At 40.8% G+C, this 15,877-nt stretch overlaps 1 protein-coding gene across 1 annotated transcript in view; it reads right to left on the bottom strand.

Moving 5' to 3' along the window:
- Nucleotides 1-15,877, bottom strand: part of LRRC7 (leucine rich repeat containing 7) — a 195,723-nt gene that overhangs the window by 19,035 nt on the left and 160,811 nt on the right. Inside the window, exons 21-23 of the mRNA XM_068953511.1 lie at nucleotides 9,855-9,974; nucleotides 4,416-4,634; nucleotides 531-623 (exon numbers count right to left, since the gene is read on the bottom strand). Coding sequence (XP_068809612.1) covers nucleotides 531-623; nucleotides 4,416-4,634; nucleotides 9,855-9,974 — 432 coding nt within the window. The remainder of the gene's footprint in view (nucleotides 1-530; nucleotides 624-4,415; nucleotides 4,635-9,854; nucleotides 9,975-15,877) is intronic.

Raw genomic sequence — 15,877 nt, 5'->3', positions numbered from 1 at the left:
AGCCTGCTTACCATGATGTTGTATGCCGCCACTGACATCCAGACCAGCTTGCAGGCCAGGCCTATTTCATTTGATACAGCTGGTGTAAACCTTGGCATTTCTGCTATCTAGTGATGCTAGTACTGTTTTAAAAGGATACTAGATTTAGTCTTCTTAACAGAGCCTTAAGAAAATTCACATGGAACTGAAAGTTTCCCTCTAAAGACTTTAGTGAAAGTTTAATCAGGGCCTATATTTATTCTTAAAAGAAAAAAGTGGGAGAGATTACGCTCCAAAAAACAGTCTGAAAAAATCTATGTAGGGAATATAAGCCAGATACTTTCTGTGATTTCTCTTTTGATTCTCTTGTCCTCATTAACCAGAAAAACAAAAACGAATACCACTCCTTTAAGCAACAAATACCAAGTATGGGAAAAAGTTCTCTCAATCATCCTAACAGAAGTGGATAAAAATGTCATTCATTGTATCCCATGTCACCACTATGTGGCACTGTAAAATAAAGACCATTTAATGAGAAATTCAGAACTTACCTTATCAGAAGGTTTGAATGGATTTCCTTGACCACTTATTCCACCACTGATACTAAAACCAAGGCCAGGATTCTTCTCTATTCTCACACAAAACTAAGTTAAAAAGATACGGGAGGGTAAGTCAATATCAACATTAAAGCCAATTCCCTAAATAATGGCATCTTTTTTCATATATTCTGTTTCACCATTAACTAGACGAGTTGACCTTCTCAAAGGCTGTGTTACACAACATAGTAAAAGCCACTGGAATAGTTATAAACTGAAAGTATTTTCATGATTTTAACATAGTTGGGTGATACCTCAATATTCACAAAACTAGCTGCATTCTTGTACATATTTTAATTTTTTATGAATTCTGCTTCTATTTTCAAGGAGAGAAAATAAAACTGAGACTTGTGAAAAAGCAGTTCACACTGGCCAGATTCTTCACTCTCTCAGGAACACTGGGATAAAACCAGATGAGTGAGAACAGAATTTGCCCCTACATAAACTTCACCTCATGCATTTCATTTTACCCAGAAAGTGGTTTACTGCCTATGGCCTTATATAACAAAGAAGCCACTCGAAGCCACTCCTGAATTCCATCTATATTGGAAAGTAAGGGTCCAAATACCTCTTCACAGGAACAGTTCCAGAAAAATCTTTAACTTTACTCAGTTTGATTGATGCTTTTAAATATAATTTATCATGTATTCTAACATGGTGTTTTCAAAAGATGAAGCCAGCAGCTTAAATTACAAGTCTGGATTTTTTCTTCCAGTTGTTATGCGGTTATCATGATTTTATTTCAGTACTTTTAAAAGCAAACTAAGAATCGCATTATGATGACACAATTTGTTTTCAACCATGTACACTAAGCTTTGCGCCCTCTCATTCATCTCTCTCCCATTTTTGTGGATTGCTGTGTTTAATGAAACATTCACTTCCTTGAAATATTGCCTCTGTTTTTTCTTGCACTGAGAGACGGCATGTTTGGCACTGAGCTGCAGACACTTTCAGCATGTGATGTTCATGGCTACATTTCCCTCTTTACTGTCCTGATGGAAGGGTCGGCGTTAAATCCCCCCAAGCTTCTTTTTGTGTCTCTAAACACAGTTTTAGAGTTCTTAGCCTCAGACTCCAAAGAAGAGGGGTAAGCAGGCTGGCAGCATGCATATAGACAAAGAAGATACAGAAAAGAGTAATTTAGAACAGATAATCTCTCTTTAATTCATTATTCCTCAAACAGTCTCATAAGTGGGAGATGAGCAAGCAGAACATTTCTCCCAAGGAAGCAAGCTGACTTCTCAGTGCAAACATTACAAAAACAAGCAACAGTTCTAGGTGATAGATCAAGGGAATATTAAAGTGACTGCACTTTTTAACCCACCTTTTTGAAAAACAGTACATTTTTCCCAAAGTACAAAGACAGCCCTAAACAACACCCTGTAAGTTTTACAAAATGACAAAGGCCTTTGAGTTTGTTGTCTCTATTTGATATCAGCAGCTAATTAGGGGCCACTACTACTTAAAATCCTCATCAATGACCAGGACAGTGGGATGGAGCAAGGCCACAGATGACTCCAAACTGGGGGGAGCAGCGGCCATGATGGAAGGTTCTGCCAAACAGAAGAAACCTGGACAGGCTTCAGGAACAACCTGTGCCTGAGACATGATAACTGCAGGCAGGAGGACAGGCTGGAGCTGGCTGGCTGAGGAGCAGAGAAGGAGTGAGCAGCCTGGTGGACCACAAGCTGTCCACAAACCAGCAGCAAAGCAGCCAGCTGCAACCCAGGCTACACTAACAAGCACACGTCTCGTAAGCAAGGTCTCTTCCAGAGCGCAGTGTCTCACGTGCAGGATCTCCAATGAAAGACGCTGACAAATACAGGCCATTTAAGGCCGGAAAGCCAAGATAGGTGGTGGGAGCACCTGGTATTTGAGGAGAGGCTGAAGGAACTAAGTTATTTAGGCTCAGGAAGATGGTTAAGCGGGATGTAATTGCAGGCTTCTACTGCCTAAGAGGGGGCTATAGAGAAGATGAAGGCAGGCATTTCCCTGAGGAGCTCAGTGAAAGGACAACAGCAAAGGACATAAGTTGCAGCTAGGTCAATTCTCACAAAATAGCTGAGGTTGGCAGGGACCTCTGGAGATGGCCTGGTCCAATCCTCTGCTGAGGCAGGGCCACCTAAAGCAGGTTGCCCAGGACTGTGTCCAGTCGGGTTTGAATACCTCCAAGGATGGAGGCTCCACAACCTCTCTGGGCAACCTGTTCCAGTGTTCAACTACCTCATAGTAAAGAAGTGTTTACCTATGTTCAAGCGGAATTTCCTGTGCTTCAGTTTGTGTTTGTTGTCTGTTGCCCTGAAGTGGACATATTCTGACTGGACATAAGGAAACAGTGATAAGAGGTCAGACACTGGAACAGGCCCAGAGAGGTTGTGGGATCTCCAGCGCTGGACATTTTCAGGTCTCAACTGGACACAGTTGATCTAACTTTGAAGTTAGCCCTGATCTGAGCCAGAGGTGTTTCACTGGAGACTTTTCCAGGTCCCTTCCAGACTAAATTCTTTGCATCTGTGAATAAACAAAAATTTAAGGATAGCTGAACATAGAAATTATTCTGCTTCAGAAGGAAGAAGCAGCAGTTTAAGCCCAGCAAAGCAGATCTGAAAACAGTAAGAAAGCCACATTCTTCAAGTCATTTACAGAGCACAATGCAGGCGATTTTCTGAGTGGACAAGTAGACCAAAGACCAAGTAACTTTGGTCCCAATTCAAGAAATATGTACAGTGTATGGCACTGTATGAGAAGCTAAATATACACTTCCACAGTATTTTGATGGCTTTACAATCAAAGACTCTGTGAAAGGAAACCACACTTCTTCAGCGCAGTCATGCAGGCAAAGCAATGGTCTAAAATTAAAGCTCACAGGTCTGTGCCCTCCTGGGCAGTTGCGTCATACCTGCTGCATCCTCCTGTGCTACCCTTACGACAAACCCAAGGAATAAGCAAACTGAAGCTCAGAGATCTTCAAACTACGTCAGCATCAGGGCCACAGCCCTGGGAGTTACTAGGACTTAGCATCAATCACTTTTACAGGTGGCTCACTCCAGTAAATAGTGCTGAATATTGTCTTTTAGTCAGGATGACTGTAGATGTGGATTGGATAATTGAATATTAAATAAAAGTGACTTCAGTGCAGCTTAATGACTATTCATTGACCCAGTCCGAGCAAGTACTGTGAGCCCCACAAGCAATTGCTTTTGTAGCTTGGTATTATGCTCAGGGACTTAATGCAGACAGTTACTTATATGGGTTGTCCAACACTTTACACAAGAGAAAAGTCCGCTAATGATTCTGAACATTGTTCTTCAAGTCAGGAGACTCAAAGAGTTATTGAAAATATTAAGGCCAAATACAATGGGGATAGGACCACTTAATGAAGAAACTCATCAGCGCCCATTAGAGTGGACTTCGGGGCGCTGGAATTTCAGCTGGGCTTTCTTAAGAGCTGAACTGAAGCAGCCTATACAAATCTGAGTATATCAGCATCTTGCCAAACATGCTGTGGTGTTAGCACTGAACTAGGTTATTGAGGAATCAGTAGAAATTGTGAATTAATTCAGTGCTAGTTAATTCAGTTGGGATGCCAGCTCCGTTCAGGAATTTCAATGCCAAATTGACTTGCCTGCTCAATCCAAGAAAAAGTGGTATCAGTCCCCGGTGCTGGGGAAGGGGACTAGACCTGCTCACCTGCTACCAAGTCAGCCATAACCTCCCTCACACCGTCTTGGATATTTGCCTTTTGTTACGGCCCGAGGCTCCCTTTTAACGGCTATATACAGGACAGAAAAAAACAGATACTGTTTTTGTCAGCGCTGTTTTATACATACACTTTCTCACCTGCTCCTGATACGCGTCCGTACTTCTCTGACCCTTGGTTTGGATTAAACATCGCCCTGTCTGAGGTGCTCGAGAGGTCTGCGAAGAGGGGATCTGTATAGGCAGTGGTGGCTGAAACTGCTGAATGGTCACTTTGTTCATGTTCCCTTCGTACTGCTGCTCGCGGCTCCGATGTTGTAGGCTTTGTGATCCCATTAAAGTCTGGATATGGCTACCTGCCTGTGGGTAACGTAACCCGTTAGGCCAGAAATTCAGGAAGCTGAAAAGAAGCAATTATTACAACTTACAGAGTCAAGTAAAAGCAAACCTCTTAAATATTATGAGAGGTTTGCCTTTTGACCACAATTGGAAACAACTGTGATTAAAAGCAGCAAGGATCTGCCAATTGCATTTAGTGATCCTAGGAGGTTTAAGGAAGATTAGAGGCATACAGTATTTTTTACGAATGGAAGATATTTTTCTCCTTATTTCATGTTATATGCTTCTGCTCAAAAAGTTCGTGAACTGAAAACATATACTAAAATACAGTAAGGTGGAGTATTCATCACAGCACATTCTAAAGACTAACTATTGAATACTGGAATGCTTTTTTTCTGAGGATAGTTTGGAATAAGATTTGCGCCACAACTATAGATATTGGCCATTGTTGTGCACCGTATACAACACACACAGTTGATTAAATTCAGTATCACTGCCTGTCCTAGGAAAAAATGTGTCTTTTACAAAATCTTACGTTTCATAATATGTAACTAATTAAATTACCAAATTTCTATGATAATTTCTTGCAATTTGACACTTTAATATTTTTCAAATGTAAGTGAAATATCAAATTTACACAGGTAAAGGTGGGGATCTTTTGATATTTTCAGAAAAAAATGGATGACTGCTAACTTTCTTCCATGCCCTTCATCCCCAATGCCTTTCACATTTGCAGCTGTGATCTAACAGCTGAGGTTTGCTTTCTATATTACTCTCTTCTTGACATGGTAAAGCTGCATACTTGCTTACTCTTCGGTAAACATTCTCTATTTAGGCACACAAATTACATAAACATTTGAGGCAAATCATTGCAAAATAAATACAGTCAAGACCATTTTATACTTCTCATATTTACAGGATTGAGCTGTTGTTGCTTATAAGTAACTGCATGCAACTCAGCAATAAGGGAAAGACCAAAATTCATGTTCTGCTATATGATCAAATATTACTACCTCCATGAAACATTACACACTTGCTACTGACAGTTTTCAGATTATATAAATTCATTAGCCTATGTTGTTATTTGAACAGTCTGAATGTAAATAAACATCATCATTTTAGGTCTCAATATCTACAAGCCTCCACAGGCACAGCAGAACTACTTAACCCATGTTTCGTATTAAGCTCACACCAGCCAATGGCACAATGACTTCTAGTCATCAAGCTCCAACTCTTAGCACTACTGCACATTTATGATCCTGATGAAAGAGTCACCAATTGTGAGGCTACTTTTTAGATAAGATTAAATTTAACACAGCAAAAGATCAAAACATTTCTTACCCATTGGCCAATCATCCGGTCTCAGAAGCTACAGCAGCCAAGGTGCTGTTAGAATTAACTGCTTGTTGCCACAGCAAAAATGAATTCTAATGGATTATCAAGATTTTTTCTGCAGAATACCTCACTAATACAGATGCAGTTGGAGCTACTTGTGCCACTGAACACAGAATCCTAGCAATATTCACAGCGACTGCTAGGAAAACTGATCTGCTCTGTCTTACTTTTTTGCCCACTGCATTTGAACAAAGGGACTACCTCGGATACATTCAAATACTGTGTACTCCTTTGATATTCTCAAAGCGAGTAATGACAGAGCAATATCTGTTTATTTCTTGTGTCCAAATCCTCAGTCCCTAAACTCTTTTTAGAAAATAGCTCATCTGTGGATATGAAAGTGCTTTACAGACATCGATAAAACTTGTTCCTGGGATAGTCTTGTGAAGTTTGTACTATTAATATCCCATTTTACCGGTCAGAAAGATCTTCAGCTCATCCGAGATCAGAAGGGAAGGAAAATGTCCACGACAGAACTTTATCCTATTCTTTAACTCCGCAGGGGCAACTAGCCTTGTCCTCAGCGGATCACCGAATCTGTGTCACCTTACACTGCTGAGATGCAAGCTGAGCAAGTAAAAGTGTGCAGTATGGGTCTGTACTTTATGTTGTGCCAGATATTCATCACAGGAGGACCGGAAAATGCAGAATCTCTTCAACTGCACTATATGCCCCAGATACAATCCCAACATAACCACCGGATCAGTCCACAGCAGGTGCATTGCCTGCCTCAGAGAAAGAATTCTGTTTCATATACAAAAACATTGTGATTCTTCACTGAACAACCTCAAATCTTCTTTATTGGTTTATATGACCTCTGGATTGAACAGCACATGCTGGAAATGAAACACAAAGACCCTCTGGCCTCTCAGTGGTGGCTAACAGAAATGCTCACAGATCAGAAGGGAAGAGAAATGGTGACTTAAGCCACTTTTGTACGTCCCCGTTTTGAGGCAGCTGGCCTGCTCCAGTTCTGTAGCATGCGCTCCTTCCACGTCCACTGGGCTGACTGCAGCCCACAGAGGCATCTCCAGCAGCTTGCACGGCCTCAGCCTTTGCGCAGACTGTGCAGTCCTGCAGTGGCCACAGAGGAGGCCAAATAACACCATCCTATGCAGCCCCAAACCTGCGTAGCTCATCCTCACATAGGAGGGTCACCCTGCGCCTGCGACGCTGATGTCTACTCCTATTCCATCTTTGCTCACGTTCTTCAACCTCTCTTCTTCCCAAGAAGCAATCTCCAGGTTCCCTCTCAGTGATCCCCTCCCTCCATGCATCCACCCGTTCCTTTTTTAAGGAATAATTCAGCAGATAATTCAGACTATAACTGATTTAATCAGGTATGTAGTTGACTTTTGTCTTGTTGCTGTGACAGAAAAAGCGGCTCTTCCAAGAAGCATAAAAAGTGCAGTCTTTCAATAAACGAGTGGACTATTCAATTTAAACATTACAATATCCAACTTTTCCTTAAGAAAAAATATCCCATCATTTGCCTGAAAATGACTAGACAAAAGAGTACACTTAAATTAAAATATAACTGTCATTTAATCTGCATTCTCAACAGTAAAAAGGAAAGAAACAACCACTCATCTACCATACAATTATGTAGTGATTACCAGGTAGTATTCCCACCCTACCTACCACACATAAGTACCCATCACCATAGGTATAATAGGCTTATGGGTATGGATCATTTAGGCACACATTTTATTGTGTCTGTATACATAGTCTATCAGCCTGAGAACACACTCTTTCAGTCTCAGTCTATTGTACACACTCTTCCCTTGGACAAGCAAGTCCCAACTCTTCTTTGAGTGACTTCCAAAGTAAAGTTCTACCATGTGGTGGTGATTCTGCTCTATTTTGCACTAGCCCATTAAAACTAGTGCTGTTATGTTAGTGGAAAACACAATGTATACTTCAATTTATAGTTACAACATTTGTTCGTGATGTTGAACTTCACTTCTACAGAAGATTTTCTGAGTCTGACTTCAAATACTCACTGTATTTTAATCTCCAAATGGTGGAGACACTCTAGGTCACTTTCAATGGAAAAGAGATTAGCACTGTCATAAAAGCACATTGCAAATCACCTCCTGAGAATGGCAGGTAAAAAATTCTCAGAATTTATTTTCTCACTCCTGTTAATAGGCTTTCTTTGAAGAGATCGAATCACGATCGTATCACCACTTCTTGTGTATTCACTCTGTGGCTCTTGCTGGAAGTGGATAAGCTGAAAACTAATCCTTTTCTTAGAAACAGAAATTACCTATTTTGCAGAACCCCCCCCCTTCTTTTATGCAGACTCTTTCTCCTGATTTCATTTGCATTTTGAACATTATGTAACATCCACCACAGAAGTTAATTATTTTCAGCTCAGCGTCCAATATTTTCAGTTTAACTAAAGTAGCTGACAACAAATGAAATAACAGATTGCTCCAATAAGTGAAGCGAATTTCAGTATGGTTATGCAATGTTGGTACTTACAATGTCTGAGCACCCAGATATTCATTCGGAACGAAATAGAATCTGCAGTTTCTTATTATAGTAACATCGATGATGCACAAATGCAAGATGTAGATTACCTTAGACTGTGTGAACGGATAAATGCTGGTTTTATCCCAATATATCAGTGAAGATAAGGAATAACTCCTCTTAAAATTCTTCTCCTGGTTTCTTGCATAGGAGAGGATAAAGAAATCCTTTGAATAACTTCACTCTCAAAGCCAACTCCATCACACAGCACCAGGGTGCTGTCTCTCCCCTTCACCATCCTTTGCCTCAGGTGGAGTATCTGTGCTGCTCTGGGTATAACGACTTTTGTCTCCTGTCTTCAAGCAATTCTCTTGTACGTGTGTAAACTCTCTCTTTTCACTAATTTTCTGTAAGGGCAAGGGCCGCTGCTACTAAAACTGTCTTGAATAAAAAAAAATTGAAGCCAGTAGGGGAATATTTGCTTCATCCATGCTAACAGTTATTTAAGCTACTTCAATTATCAATATGCACATTATGACTTTCACACCAGTTTACTCACTTATATGACTTTACTGCAGGAATGAGCAGGACCAGTCTCCATGTAGATCAACAAGCAACATAATTATCACTGCTTATATGTGCAGCTCCATCTTCTAAAGCTGATTGCAAGCACAGTTTAGTTTGTTAAGATCCTGTATTCTTCAGTTTTATGACTAGAATATAGAAAAATGACCAGTTTCTCAGTCAATGTGAACAGGGCCAAGTTGGGGCTGGACGAGAGCAGCCAGCGTTTTGACAGAAACAGGCCAGATCCAGGAACTATAATTTAGTATCTATCGCCACAAGATACTAGAAATCAGACCCCTGTGATCTCTTATTAGATACAATCCTTCTCCAACTCTGATAGTGAGTTTATCAACAGCTGACGCACTGCCTAGGACATCTCTGCCAGCATGCCTATGACAGTCCAGGCGTTGAGCTGGTCTCCATCTCAATACATGTATTTTTTGCCATTAAGTTATCACAACCTAAGAATTGAAATTAATTTGAATGAAGGATTTTCAGGATAAAAGGGAGCTGACAACTCTCTCACATGTGGGAGTACACCTGCTGAACTCCTTGCGCCCATTTTGCGCGCTATAGATGTTAACTATTAGCATCTGCACACGTGAATACAAAAATGGGTAGCAGGCATGAAAACATGGCCGGTAATTCATAGTGATTACTGCTTTAAACTTTGAACTAAAAATATCTGCGTCCCAAACCGGTCCTCATTAACCCGTTCTCCTTCTTCCACTGATTTGCTAGGAACAGAAAAAAGTTGTTGCTATGCCAGCAGTTTCCCTCGCGCGGCTGCGCTGAGCTGCTTACCTTCTTGGTGATGGTGTCCGGGGGCACGTCGCGCCGCCCCAGGGGGTAGGGGTTCCACTGGCTGCTTGCCGAAACCTCCTCCTGCCCGTTGTCTAGGATGCTGCTCTGCTGTGATGGGGTCTATTGCGGAAACGGGACGGCACCCTTTAGTCACTTGACAGATCATGACAGAAAATTCTCTCTTCATATTTATTCTAGTAATCAACCCAGTTAAACGGCAACACACTACTGTTAGAAAGGAAACCATCTTAAATGTTATGGCATTTTGTTAACATGCAAACATATTGTCATGAGACTGTCCGCAGATAAGAGATCTTTAGAGAAATGATGAGAATAATGAATGATGAGAGAAAAGAGAAAATTAATTTAATATGAATCCTTATCTTCAGAACAACAAATCTTGGCCACAGTTACATATTTAACCTTGTAGTCTGCCATTAATCATTTGAATTAGAAATTTCTTACCGGTCGGTCATTCAATTATCAAAAAACTTTACTAAATATTTGCCATCAATATTAAATTATAAGCTTATATTTTCTTTATAAAATGTTCCTTAATGACAATATCAAAGTTCTGGCTGCTGTACCTTGAGCTGTGCTCTATGTTACACCGTGTCATATACTTTTTATAGACCTCTCTCTAGGATATGACTGCTTTTGTTCTACTTAAGTTAACAGGACATCATATACGTAATATTAACCAGTAATTAAATGCTTTCCCGGATATGAATGGTCACATTTAATGTTTCCTGAATGGGTATTATACTTATGTTACTCTTTTCTGCTTTTCTTTCTTTTTGGCCACATTTCTTCTTTGTTAGATTTTTCACTGGTTATTTTCCTCATTGTTTTCAGTAGCTTGGGGGCACGTGTCCATTTTCTGTCCTAACTGAATTTTCTATCATTTGTCTGTATTTGTTTATTTTAGGTGGAAATTTTGCTCACATAGCTATCACTTTTTATGCCAGGCCTTTCAAAATGCCAACTTTATAATACCACTAACAGCAGTTATCATTACAAAGTGCTTAATTCAGTTAACCGCTCATTCAGTTTTAATTAATGGTGACCTGCAAAGAAAAAAAAAGTGTCTATTTTTTCTCCTCCATCATTCAATATCTTCTTCAACTTAGGAAGAAAAATCATGAAACACTTCTTTAGATGACTGAAGAACAAACGGAACTGTGGCTTTGAAATATTAAAGCTGGTAACTGGTCAATTAAGGGCTTTTTTCAACAAGCTTAAAAATGTTTTGAAACTAAATATCAGTAAATCGTGATTTAAATCAAATTCCTCAGTGGTTAAGTAAAAATTTTCATCCCCAATTATCTGAAATCTAAAAAAGCTGTCATTCTAATTCTCTCATCATTCAGAAAGCCCCCTACAAAAATCAGGAAAGATGCGATACTTCTTAAATTAAAAAAATTATTCCAAACATTTCCCCTGTTGAAAACACAAGGCCTCCCCTTAGAGCTTTCTTTACACATAATAAAAAGGGAAAAATGAGACCAACCTCAGTACTTTTTCCACAGGTTATCTCTTACAGCTCAGCAGACACCGGTCCACGTGTCTGGCCCAGCAGAGCTGCTGCTGTCACTCTGACTGACAGCACAAAACTCTCTAAAGCGGCAAAGGCGAGCGCAGAACTCTACACTGACGCGCCGCTGCTGCGTCTTGCAGGCAAAGCAGGACAACCGGCCGCGTGGCTGCGCGTGCCCCCGACACCGCTAAGCCCTTTTGTCCCAACAGACCGCTAGGACGGCCAGCGGCCTGGCTGGACCACGCTGCAGAGCAGCGGGGAGGAGGAAGGCTGCCGAAGCCGTGCAGCCCAGGACGCGCCGCGTCCCGCCTGTCCAGAGGTCAGAATAGGGGTCCCGCTCTGGGCCCAGTCAGGGGGCTCTTTGCCTTCCCAGACCCATGAATCAGCCATTCTCTCCCGTTTGCTGCCTGACTGCTGTCCCCACGTAACCCTCACCCGAGCCAGGGGTACATCATCTGAGATCACGCGGCAAACAACTTCCCAAATGAAAATGTACCACTGCAAAATTTCTTCTCGGAGGAGTAATAAAAAAAACGGAAAAAGCAGGCAGATCTTCTTTGTGATGATGTGAGTCATCCCTTCCAGTCTCACCCACAGACTGAGATGCCCAAGGCTATGCGGGAAATCTGGTCACCTCCCTGGGAGAAGAATTTATAAAACATGTTATGTGCTCTCAGCCATCCAGAGCCATAGGGGAGTATGTGGAGGCAGCTTCCTACGGGGACTTCTGGTTTTCCTCCTAAAGGGATACACTTTGTGAAATGCTGATTATGGTGCTGTACTTCTGAGACTGAAGTTCACCAATCCACACAGTTTTAAAAGAATTCTGACACGGATGATAAAAATTGAAAGTATTCTCCTGAAAAGCGTTTCTTTTGTCACTGCAGAGAACGCTGTGCCGTTTTCATAAGTGACTGACTAATCTCTAGAGGTGAGTTAACACTCAAGAAGAAAAAAAGAAAAAATATAGAGAGTGCTTACTGCTTTCTGAATAAAAAAGGAAAATTCTGTGATAACAGGTTTTTCTTTTCATTTTCTGCAGTGCAATGGATTAGTCTGCTTGCAATATTATTCATTTGCAGAGCTTGGATGGACTGCAGACCAGTAAAAACTACAGATCTATTATGTCTAGGTAAAAAAAATGAAAACCAGCAGTTAAAACACGTTATAGACAGAGTAGACTCAATGTAATAATCTTTCTCAGTATAAGCAATTGTTACAGTTGGTTTTCTGAGCTTGCACTGGACAATTAGACCTCACTTACTACTCTTCTGAGTCTAGGTCGCAATAAAGAGAAAGAAGTATGTATTAAACTGCTGTGGCCTGGATTCACTGAGAAATACAAAATCTTCTAGAACATGTGAAGAAATAAAATTAAGCAATTCCATACATTCAAATTATTTGATCAGCAATATTTTTTCCCTTGCTTTCCAAACTGTGCAGTACAAGAATACATCCCTTCCATGCATCTTAAAATCAGATTTTACATGGATACGTAGCAATGAAATGCTGGCGGAATATAAAGCAGAGTAATTCACATAAGACCCCACCCAAGAACATGTCACCCTAAACATATCCTCAGATATCCATATATTAGAATCCATCATCATTTATACCCTACGATTTTTAAAGTAATATGTAATGCCTTATTCCTAAATGTGTGCACAAAAATAGTAGCACCGTTTGGAGTTAAGGTCAAATGGACATCTGGCAAGGACTTGTGAGAAGAATTAGCATATATACAAACAGACAAACATTCTTGGACAGAAAATACAATATGACCAACACTGGAAAGCTGCCTGTGTCCAAACAAACATAGATCTACACTTAAGATGTGACCCAGATGTCATTAACCGAGCAACAATGGAGAAGCGTACGGTAACATCAGGACCTGTTGCACTCCATGGATAGCTGGAATGGGAGAAGGAAATGACGTTAACAGAATGGGGAAAGTAAGCTGCAGCAGGAGAAACCTGACAGCGATGTGCATGTGCGTGCACGCGCGTGTGCTGTTCAACTCCCACAGCTTCGCCTGGACATCCAGTACACTATGCATACACCTATAGTAATAAACCAAGTAGCGCTAAGGCCTGCCCTGTTGCCAACAAGCACAATCTGGTCATGTTGCTGCCACTGAATTGCCTCATCCTCCTGAACAGGGCGGGATCGAAACTCTTCAGTCCGGCCCTGATATTGCCTTTTGGGAATTTCTGGCCAGTGCCGACTCCCGAGCCTTGGCAGGAATTGCCTGGGGGAGCGCCAGGTGGCTGGGTCAAAACCGCACCAGAGGCCAGTCAAGCAATTAACAGCACAGATGATCACATTTCAGAGCCTGGATCTGCGCCCTCTTGCCATTTAATTACTCACAGAGATGTAGCTACTTTGTACCAACAGCTAAATGAGAACTACAGATGCTAATGCAGTCAGACACTTAACGCTCGTGTCTTATAGCACTACAGCAGTCCCACTGACATTATATACAATCCAAATAACAAGACTGCTTGCAATCATATGGCAAACCGATTCCTCTTGTGACTCCAGCGTGGCCACACGTGACTTAGAGAAGAATCCCCTCTCTGATGCTCTGAAAATACTTTGGCAACGTTCCTCTCTGGCTTGCTGTAACTGCTTTTCCCATCAAACATTTATTTATAAATATTTATATATGTATGTATGTATCAACAATATAACATTAATAGCTGTAAAATAAACATTAAAGAAATGGAAAAAATATTTCCTATCTTTCTATTTGCATTACTCACAACAAAAATTTAAAATTATTTTAGGTATAGTAGGCAAGTACCCAAAGCTTATCAGACATTACAGCATACCCAGATTAGTGTTCAAATGTGTAAATCCCTGTCTCTTGGAGCCTATTTAAAAGCATCTTAAACATTTCTACATTAATTTTTCTAAGATCAGAAAGTCACAACACAAAATATGTTCTCCCGTTCTATACTCAGACTATATCATTGGGAAAATACAATGATCACATCAGTCTATATAAAACACAAGAGCAGAAAGCGGTAATGACAGCCATGTGAGCTACTTAATCCAAAAAGCAAGGTTATTGACTAGGCAAACTACGTTACTAGCATCTTTGCTTTTTGGATTGCGTATAGTATAAGCATGAAGAATAGGCAAAGCAGGAAAAACCAGGACCAGGAAAAAGCAAAGGAGTATTAATTTATTTTGTAAGGCTGGTATATGCTGGCTATCCCATACTTACTTTCGGTAGAGGTAGCTCTTGAGGCATTTGGTTTTCAAATTTAGATTTAGTCTGCAAGTTTAAAGTCATGCTTCTGCCGGCATGCATTGCTGAAAAACCTCCAGAGTGCAGCATGCCAAGGCTAACTGTGTTGTGTTTGTAAGCAGCGGTCTGAGTAGAGGAAACAACCACGTGACAGGATATGAACACACATGCTCATTGAATTAAATATCACACATATATGGTTAATTTCACAAAGTTTTAGTTTAAGCAAACAAACAGTACCAAGAAATAAATAGCTTTTTGATGCATGCACTGGGTCAGACAGAAGCAAATACATTGCTAGTTATACATAGAATGGATACCATAAAAAAAGACTTCAACGCTGACAGCAAATGAAATATGTCGTTATCTCTAGTCTGAAATCTGCAGTATACAACATGGTACAAGTCTTTATTTTGCAAATATGGCCAAATTTTGGTATGTCTGCACAACCATGGATGGGCCAGAAAGCGTATATCTAGCATAAAAGGGATTCAAAGGCGGAGGGAAAAAAAAAAAAACCCTGGCAAAAAGACTCCGCACCACCTTGTGCGCTGTGTAACGGATCCCCGGCAGGTCTTCGCAAAGGGAAAGCCTGCGGGGGAGCCCAGCCCCGGGAGCGCGCAGGTCCTGCACGGACCGGCGTCGCACAGGCCCGGAGCAGCGGGGCGCTTCCTGCCGTGCCCGCGGCTGCCGGGCAGCGCCCAGGCGTTCTCGCCAGCTCGACAACATCTCCACTAGCCAGTCAAACTTCTTAGGGTTTTTCTTACTGCGTGTTGAAAGCGCCTATAAACCAGCTCACTTCCACCTGCAGAAAACCCTAGGAACACAATTTAATTAGCTAAAATCACCAGTGTCAGCTTTCCGTGAATTAAAGTACTTCTTAAGTGTATACACATTTTTAAACTAAGTGTAAAGATATTTCTTAAACAAATAACATCTGGCAAATACAGATTTTCAGCAGAAACTTCTGTACTTAGCCTGCACTATTTTGCCCAGGTATTATTATGTATTCTCCAATCACTTTTACATAACACAAGGAAAACAGCTGAAGTAAGGGAAAAGCTTCAGCCTTCAAGCCAATTTTTAAAGTTTATGCATTTGATCCTTAATGATATTTTAATATGCATCACATCTGAGACGCGAAAGGTAATGAATATATTAACACCAGACTCACAAATATCTAGCATAAAATACGTATATGGACACATTTTGAAGCTAATTTATGCATTAGGC

Source organism: Struthio camelus, chromosome 8, assembly GCF_040807025.1.
Source record: "Struthio camelus isolate bStrCam1 chromosome 8, bStrCam1.hap1, whole genome shotgun sequence".
Classification (NCBI taxonomy): domain Eukaryota; kingdom Metazoa; phylum Chordata; class Aves; order Struthioniformes; family Struthionidae; genus Struthio; species Struthio camelus.
This window is presented reverse-complemented; position numbering and strand designations above follow the sequence as displayed.